Source organism: Corythoichthys intestinalis, chromosome 1 (genome assembly GCF_030265065.1).
Source record: "Corythoichthys intestinalis isolate RoL2023-P3 chromosome 1, ASM3026506v1, whole genome shotgun sequence".
NCBI classification, from domain to species: Eukaryota; Metazoa; Chordata; class Actinopteri; order Syngnathiformes; family Syngnathidae; genus Corythoichthys; species Corythoichthys intestinalis.
In genome coordinates, this window is record NC_080395.1 from 3447042 (window position 1) to 3456688 (window position 9647).

A 9647-nucleotide genomic window follows, 5' to 3' on the forward strand; every position below is an offset into this window, starting at 1 on the left:
TACTCCGTGTGACCCTCTACTTCCAAGTTTCTAAAATGGCGACAATCAACAAAAAAAAGTTGACTGTAACGGCCGACGCTTTAAGGATAGGTGGAAATTGGACTATTTCTTCATTAAAATATGCAACAACTGTGTCTTGCCTCATTTGCAAAGAGACAGTCACTGTTTTTAAAGATTTCAATGTGAGGGGGATATTACCAAACAAGACACGCTGACATGTACGACGAGATTACAGGGAAGATACGCAGCGGGAAATTGAAGCAACTTGAAGCTAGTTTAATTTTACACCAGCAGTATTTCGCAAGAGCCCGAGAGTCGAAAGAGAGCGCTGCAAAGGCTAGTTGCGAGATAGTTGAAATTATTAATTGAAAAAAATAGTCAAGCAAATGTGACACACTGAATGGCTTGCTAAATTTTGCTTAAATATATTAAATATATACGTAAAGGACATCAGCCAAGGTCGGCCCCCCACATTTTTACCACGCCAAATCTGGGCCCCTTTGCAAAAAGTTTGGACACCCCTGGACTACCCTTACGTAGCTAAACGTGAGTTGGATGCACAAGACATGGAGGACACTCGATCCCAGGATTCGTTCCCGTCAGATGATGAATTTAATGAGGCCAGTCAGCCACGACACGACTCCGATCCTGACTGTCACACGTGTGCATTCATAGTTTTATAACCTTCAGTGAGAGTTTATAATGTCAATAGTCACGAAAATAAAAATGCAAGAATGACAAGTTGTGTTCAAACTTTTGGCCTGTACTGTATATAAAGCACATGACAGCTCTGGATGCTAACAATCTACATATTTACATTGGAATAAGCTTAATCACGCAATAGCTCACCTTGAAGATCTACTAACAAAAACCAAAGTTCTCAACAGCATACGCTCTCTCACTAAGTTGTCATTAAGACGCACTTGCCACGAGTACATCACCAGTTTTGCCCAACTCTTGTCTTATCAGGTATTTCCTGCTCTACAATTTGCCTTTGTTGCTCATCTTGTGAACGACCAACAGTGCTGTCCTGCTCTTCTCTTTTCCGCTCTGGTTCAAATTGCAAGGGCAGAACCGACGACATGTTGGGGTAGCTAACGAGTGACATGCCAGACGTTCGGCAGCGGGCCCGGTGACGTCACCGTGCTGCGATGTCAAAATGAATGGCGACCTATCAGTTAAAATACTTTTACAAATTTTATTAAAACAAAAACATGAAGAGGGGTTTCAGTATCAAAGAACTATAACTCATACTAACTTTTATCTTGTAAGAATTACCTGTCTTTAAGATCGAGGATGCCTTTAAAGGTCGTCTCCTGTTTATTTTGGGGTCATTTAAAGGTCGCTTCTTGTTTGTTTTGGGTCATTTAGAGGTCACTTCCTGTTGTTTTTGGGTCGTTTACAGGTCGCTTCCCGTTGGTTTGGGGGCATTTACAGGTTACTTCCTTATAATTTTGGGGTCATTTACAGGTCACTTCCTGTTGATTTTGGGGTAATTTAGAGGCCACTTCCTGTTGATTTTTGGGTCATTTAAAGGTCATTTCTTGTTGGTTTTGGGTCATTTACAGGTCGCTTCCCGTTGGTTTGGGGGCATTTAAAGGTCACTTCCTCATGATTTAGCGGTCATTTTCAGATCATTTCCTGTTGATTTGGGGGTCATTTACAGGCCACTTCCTGTTGATTTTGGGGTCATTTAAATGTCATTTCCTGTTGATTTTGGGGTCATTTACAGTTCACTTTTTGTTGGTTTTGGGGCATTTACAGGCCATTTCCTTTTGGTTGGGGGTCAATTACACTTCCTGTTGACTCTGGGGCTATTTAAAGGTCATCTCCTGTTTATTTTGGGGTCATTTACAGATTAATTCCCATTGATTTCTTGGTCATTTACAGGTCACTTCCAATTGGTTTTGGGTCATTTACAGGTTGCTTCTTGTTGGTTAGGGGCATTTACAGTTCTTTTCCTGTTGGTTGTGGGTCATTTACAGGTCGCTTCTTATTAGTTTTGAGGCATTTACAGGTCAATTCCCTTCGGTTTGGGGTCAATTACACTTCCTGTTGACTGTGGGGCAATTTAAATGTCACATTCTGTTGATTTCGGGGCCTTTACAGGTCACTTCCTGTTGGTTTGGGGGCAACTACACTTCCTGTGACTGTGGGGCTATTTAAAGGTTGCCTCCTGTTTATTTTTGGATCATTTACAGATCACTGCCTATTGATTTAGGGTTCATTTACAGGTCATTTCCTGTTGATTTTGGGATCATTTAAAGGTCATTTCCTGTTGGTTTTGGGTCATTTACAGGTCATTTCCTTATGACTTCGGGGACATTTACGGATTTCCTGTTGGTTTAGGGGCATTTACGGGTCACTTCTTGTTGTTTTTGTTTTTTTATATTTACTAGTCATTTCCTTTTGGTTAAGGGGCATTTATAGTTCGCTTGTTGTTGCCTTTGGCTTGGGGTCAATTACACTTCCTGTTGACTGTGGGGCAATTTAAAGGTCACTTTCTGTTGATTTCGGGGCATTTACAGGTCACTTCCTGTTGGCTTTGGGGTCATTTAAAGGTCATGTCCTGTTGGTTTTGGGTCATTTAGAGGTTACTTCCTTATGATTTTGGGGTCATTTACGGATTTCCTGTTGATTTCGGGGCATTTACAGGTCACTTCCTGTTGGCTTTGGGGTCATTTAAAGGTCATGTCCTGTTGGTTTTGGGTCATTTAGAGGTTACTTCCTTATGATTTTGGGGTCATTTACGGATTTCCTGTTGGTTTAGGGGCATTTACAGGTCACTTCCTGTTGGTTTGGGGGCAACTACACTTCCTGTGACTGTGGGGCTATTTAAAGGTCGCCTTCTGTTTATTTTTGGATCATTTACAGGTCACTTCCAATTGGTTTTGGGTCATTTACAGGTCACTTCTTGTTGGTTTGGGGGCGTTTACAGATCATTTCCTGTTGGTTTTGAGGCATTTACAGGTCAATTGCCTTTGGTTTGGGGTCAATTACACTTCCTGTTGACTGTGAGGCAATTTAAAGGTCACCTTCTGTTGATTTCGGGGCATTTACAGGTCACTTCCTGTTGGTTTGGGGGCAACTACACTTCCTGTGACTGTGGGGCTATTTAAAGGTCGCCTTCTGTTTATTTTTGGATCATTTACAGGTCACTTCCAATTGGTTTTGGGTCATTTACAGGTCACTTCTTGTTGGTTTGGGGGCGTTTACAGATCATTTCCTGTTGGTTTTGAGGCATTTACAGGTCAATTGCCTTTGGTTTGGGGTCAATTACACTTCCTGTTGACTGTGAGGCAATTTAAAGGTCACCTTCTGTTGATTTCGGGGCATTTACAGGTCACTTCCTGTTGGTTTGGGGGCAACTACACTTCCTGTGACAGTGGGGCTATTTTAAGGTCGCCTCTTGTTTATTTTTGGATCATTGACAGATCACTTCCTATTGATTTAGGGTTCATTTACAGGTCATTTCCTGTTAATTTTGGGGTCATTTAAAGGTCATTTCCTGTTGGTTTTGGGGTCATTTACAGGTCATTTCCTCATGACTTTGGGGTCATTTACGGATTTCTTGTTGGTTTAGGGGCAGTTATAGGTCGCTTCTTGTTGGTTTTGAGGCATTTACAGGTCCATTGCATTCGGTTTGGTGTCAATTACACTTCCTGTTGACTGTGGGGCTATTTAAAGATCACCTTCTGTTGATTTCGGGGCATTTACAGGTCACTTCCTGATGGTTTGGGGGCAATTACACTTCCTATGACTGTGGGGCTATTTAAAGGTCGCCTCCTCTTTATTTTGGAATCGTTTACAGATCACTTCCTATTGATTTAGGGTTCATTTACAGGTCGTTTCCTGTTGATTTTGGAGTCATTTAAAGGTCTTTAAATGACATGAAATGGCATGCTCGGGTCGGGGGTCCCGGTGCCGGGATTGGCGATGCGGCGGCGTAGGGTTGGTCGCCAACGGGCTTACACTCATATTAGATTTACACGATTACTGGGTTCTAGATCACAGAACTGATTTGTGTACACTCTACCCCTTTCAATCACTTAGCTTATAGGCTTATAGACACCCCCACCCCATTCTCCTCTTTCACTGGCCAATAGGCCCCCACATGGTGTAAACCGGAAATACATCTCGCTGACGATAGCACCAGCATATTAGTAACTAGTTTAGATGTTCAATGTATTTCTAGTTGTTGTTTGTGTATGTGTTTCTTTTCCTTCTTCTCTTGTATTTCTTTTCTTCTGTCCCCCCATAATCCCTTCCTGTTCGCTGCTTTGTCATAATAAAAAGGTATTTTGAATGATCACAATGGGAGTATGTCAGACTCTCAATGTGAAACATTAAAACTGTTCAGAATCCGGGCACTTAGACTTCCATTCTCTGTGTCAAACAGCTGAACAGGACAGGTTAAAAAATAAATGAATTTAAAGAAATAAAAAAATAAAGGTCTTTTCCTGTTGGTTTTGGGTCATTTACAGGTCAATTGCCTTTGGTATGGGGTCAATTACACTTCCTGTTGACTGTGGGGCTATTTAAAGGTCAACCTCCGTTGATTTTGGGGCATTTACAGGCCACCTCCTGTTGGTTTTGGGTCATTTACAGGTCGCTTCCTGTTGGTTTGGGGGCAATTACACTTTCTGTTGACTGTGGGGCTATTTAAAGGTCGCCTCCTGTTTATTTTTGGATCATTTACAGATCACTTCCTGTTGATTTAGAGTTCATTTACAGGTCATTTCCTGTTGATTTTGGGTCATTTAAAGGTCATTTCCTGTTGGTTTTGGGTCATTTTCAGGTCACTTTGTTATGATTTTGGGGTCATTTACAGATTTCCTGTGGGTTTTGGGGCATTTACTGGTCATTTCTTGTTGGTTTAGGGGCAGTTATAGGTCGCTTCTTGTTGGTTTTTAGGCATTTACAGGTCAATTGCCTTTGGTTTGGGGTCAATTACACTTCCTGTTGACTGTGAGGCAATTTAAAGGTAACCTTCTGTTGATTTCGGGGGATTTACAGGTCACTTCCTGTTGGTTTGGGGGCAACTACACTTCCTGTGACTATGGGGTTATTTAAAGCTTGCCTCCTGTTTATTTTTGGATCATTTGCAGATCACTTCCTATTGATTTAGGGTTCATTTACAGGTCATTTCCTGTTGATTTTGGGGGCATTTACAGATCACTTCCTGTTGACTTTGGGGGTGCTTTAAGGTCACTTCCTGTTTGTTATACAGCATTCAATCTAGTCAAAATAAATTGGATGTCAAAGGTAGCCGGTGAGCTAACGTAGACAAAATTCTACTGGAAGATTTTGGTAGCAGCATGAGTGTTCCTTATTACCTTTTAAACCCTTTTTGGTGAGAGTGTATCAATAAAGTATTACCATAAATCACCCTTTCGACATATTGTCTCATCCCTAACCATATCATATAATTATGTTGCCTGACACAAATTTTGGGATCTGTGTAAATCAGGCCTTGTCTAAATATTTTTATGGCAATTGTGGTGTTGATAAGAGAATGCAGGATTCTTGTGGATTAATGAAATGAAGCTAAAAGAATATCTCACCAGGTAGACTAGAGTCGACTCTTCTGTACGAATACCTTTTGATACATGAAGCCCAATTATGATAGATATGTATGAACTCTTAAAGTGGACTTACCGGGTGTCACGCTATGTATTTGGTCAATCACCACCAAGTATAAAAGCAAGATCAGGATCATAATGTCATGTTATTGAGCTCTTCAGACATTAAAGCGAAAGTAAAAGAAGTAGTACGGAGACGCGCCCCTGTGAGTCATCATGCTGTCAAATTTTAACTCATTAGTTACCATTGAACTAGGAGGGTATCCCAGTTAAAATGTTTTCAACTCGACCAATCAAGCGATTCAAATTTCTAATGACGATTAAAAGCAAACATAGATTCCAGCACCCCCATGACCCTTGTGAGGATAAGCGACTGAGAAGATGAATGAATAAGTTTATGCAGGACATTTGCTTCCCTGTTCTGAGGTCAAGGGTTCAATCTCAGGTCATGCGTGAAGTTTCTATTTTTTATTTTATTTTATTTTTTGGGGGGTATCAATAATAAACACTTGTATTTTATTTTGTATATCTATACCTTTTATGAATAAACACAGTGGGGCAAATAAGTATTTAGTCAACCACGAATTGTGCAACTTCTCCTACTGGAAAATATTAGAGAGGCCTGTAATTGTCAGCATGGGTAAACCTCAACCATGAGAGACAGAGTGTGGAAAAAAAAAACCGAAAATCACATTGTTTGATTATTAAAGAATTTATTTGCAAATCATGGTGGAAAATATGTGTTTGGTCTATACCAAAAGTTTATCTTAATACTTTGTTATGTACCCTTTGTTGGCAATAACGGAGGCCAAACGTTTTCTGTAACTTTTAGCTTTTCACACACTGTTGCTGGTATTTTGGCCCATTCCTGCATGCAGATCTCCTCTAGAGCAGTGATGTTTTGGGGCTCTTGTTGGGCAACACATACTTTCAACTCCCTCCTCACCCCGTGGAGTCAAAATGATAACAAGAACGGGGAGCAAAAATCCCAGAACCACATGGGGGGACCTAGTGAATGACCCACAGAGAGCTGGGACCACAGTAACAAAGGCTACTATCAGTAACACAATGTGCCGCCAGGGACTCAAATCCTGCACGGCCAGACGTGTCCCCCTGCTGAAGAAAGTACACATCCAGGCCAGAGGTTGCGCTGGACATTTTCGTTGTCTGTCATTTTGACTGACAGGGTCATAAAAATCCGGTCATAATCTATTTTTACCCGTCACTTAAGTTTTGAAAATGATAATGATGACATATTCAATAGTATTTAGTTTTCATTCATTTTTAATTAATATTGTAACGCTTGCTTGACGGCGAAAAATTAGACACTGAAGTCGTGGTATTTTTCTCCCTCTTTTTACTCTGCTTACCGCCAACAACACTAACAAAACAGCAACTCCGCCCCCAAAGAAAAAGAGGCAACTATATAGACCCCAATCACCAAAGTCACACAATGATCTTAATTGTGGTTGTCAGCCCAAAATCTTCTAAATATATATTAAATGCATCTTACCAGATATAAAACGACTACTACCGTATTTTTCGGAATATAAGTCGCACCCGAGTATAAGTCGCACCAGCCATAAAATGCCCATTGAAGAGGAAAAAACCATATATAAGTCGCACTGGAGTATAAGTCGCATTTTGGGGGAAATTTACTTGATAAAATCCAACAGATAGAACAGATATGTCATCTTGAAAGGCAATTTAAAATAAAAATACAGTAGAGAACATCATGCTGAATAAGTGTGCAGTATGATAATGTTACATGATGCATGAACAACAAAATGTGAACGTGGCCGGTATGTTAACGTAACATAGCTATTAAGAGTTATAGCATAAAGAACATGCTCACAAGTTTACCATACCATCAGTGTCACTCCAAAACACCAAAATAACATGTGAAATGATATCATAATATGTTAATAATTTCACACATAAGTCGCTCCTGAGTATAAGTCACACCCCCACCCAAACTATGAAAAAAACTGCGACCTATAGTCCGAAAAATACGGTACATAATCTGTGGTGATTGTTTGGTGCCCAGATTTCTTGTCGAATTACAACAGTCCATCTCGCTCTCCTCTTCCGGTCTCTCAGAATATGGTAGAACTTCAATTCCCTCCGTCTATCTTCTCTGTTACTGCAACCAACCGCCACACACGCCTTCACCATTTTGATTATTAATGTTAACGAGCAGAAAAACACGCCGTAATAGGAGGCATGTTCGTAGCGGTAATGTGTAAACACGACCAGCTGACACACAATATGGCGGCTCCAGTCAGAGGGGCGGAGTTGTGACGTCATGTGATTGGGGTCTATACACAGGCAGCAATTTAGTCCACCAATTGGATGACGCGCTGGCACACCGGGTGCAACAATAAGGACCTCGCGTTGATGTGTCAATCACGGTGCCGCCGCCAGACCCCGGTGACGCTACAATATTCTGACAGAAAAGCCAACGTCATGCATTAAGAGAGACAATAGCTAATTTATATGCTCACTCGCCACCCTGTGGCCTGGGGTGTGAATTGCAACCTGTCAAAATGACGGACGGACTTCAGTTTTTTCCGTCACTCTTTTAAAAACCGGTCAACGACGGAAAATATTCGGTTAACGCGACCCCTGGTCCAGGCCCGTCTGCGGTTCGCTAGAGAGCATTTGGATGATCCAGAAGAGGACAGGGAGAATGTGTTATGGTCAGATAAAACCAAAATAGAACTCTTTGGCAGAAACAGAGGTTCTCTTGTTTGGAGGAAAAAGAATACTGAATTGCACCATACCCACTGTGAAGCATGGGGGTGGGAACATCATGCTTTGGGGCTTTTTTTCTGCAAAGGGACCAGGACGACTGATCTGTGTAAAGAAAAGAATGAATGTGGCCATGTATCGAGAGATTTTGAGTAAAAAATCTCCTTTCATCAGCAAGGGCATTGAAGATGAGACGTGGCTGGGTCTTTCAGCATGACAATGATCCCAAACACACAACCGGGCAACAAAGGGGTGGCTTCGTAAGAAGCATTTCAAGGTCCTGGAGTGGCCTAGCCAGTCTCCAGGTTTCAACCCCATAGAAAATCTGCAGAAGGAGTTAAAATCCGTGTTGCCCAACAACAGCCCCAAAACATTACTGCTTTAGAGGAGATCTGCATGGAGGAATGGGCAAAAATACCAACAACAGTGTGTGAAAAGCTTGTGAAGAGTTACAGAAAACGTTTGACCTCCGTTATTGCCAACAAAGGGTACATAACAAAGTATTGAGATGAACTTTTGGTATTGACCAAATACTTATTTTCCACCATGATTTGCAAATGAATTCTTTAAAAATCCAACAATGTGTTTTTCTGTTTTTTTTCCCCACATTGTGTCTCTCATGGTTGAGGTTTACCCATGTTCACGATTACAGGCCTCTAATATTTTCAAGTGGGAGACCTTGCACAATTAGTGGTTGACTAAATACTTATTTGCCCCACTGTATTTGTGTAAATACACTGCTGTAGTAGTAGGTGCATTGGCATCTTGGAAAATGGCATATTTTCAATTGAAGGGATAACAAAGCTGTCTAAAATTTCAATGTAAACTTGTGCATTTATTGGAGATTTAACCCAAAGTGCCTTTGCCTGACATGTAGCCCCAACTCATCAAGGACTGGGGGAATTTTGATGTTTTCTTCAGGCAGTCATTTTGTAAATCTCACTGGAACAGCACCAAACTAAAGTTCCAGCATCATCACCTTGTCAAGAGTCAATAATTTATCCCTTCAAATGAAAATATGTTTCTCATTTTCCAAGATGACAATGCATCATGCCACAGAGCTAAAACTGTGAAAGCATTCCTTGGAGAAAGACTCATCCAGTCAATGTCATGGCCTGCAAATAGCCCAGATTTCAACCCTATTGAAAACCTGTGGTGGAAATCGGGGGAAAAAAATGGTCCACAACAAGAGTCCGATGTACAAGGATGATCTGGCAACTGTATTTCAAAGAGAGTTGGCACCAAATTGATGAAGAATACTCATCAAGTCCATGCCTCAGAGACTGCAAGCTGTCATAAGCTGGTTCTACGAAA

The 9647-nt window shown here is 41.1% G+C and overlaps 1 protein-coding gene across 2 annotated transcripts in view; it reads right to left on the reverse strand.

Moving 5' to 3' along the window:
- LOC130916329 (major histocompatibility complex class I-related gene protein-like) overlaps window positions 1-6054 on the reverse strand; it is a 28960-nt gene extending 22906 nt beyond the window's left edge. For both annotated transcript variants that reach the window (XM_057837169.1, XM_057837020.1), the window contains exon 1: window positions 5659-6054. In XM_057837169.1, the coding sequence (XP_057693152.1) occupies window positions 5659-5719 (61 nt within the window). In that variant the 5' untranslated portion in view covers window positions 5720-6054. The remainder of the gene's footprint in view (window positions 1-5658) is intronic.
- Window positions 6055-9647: the final 3593 nt, after the last annotated feature.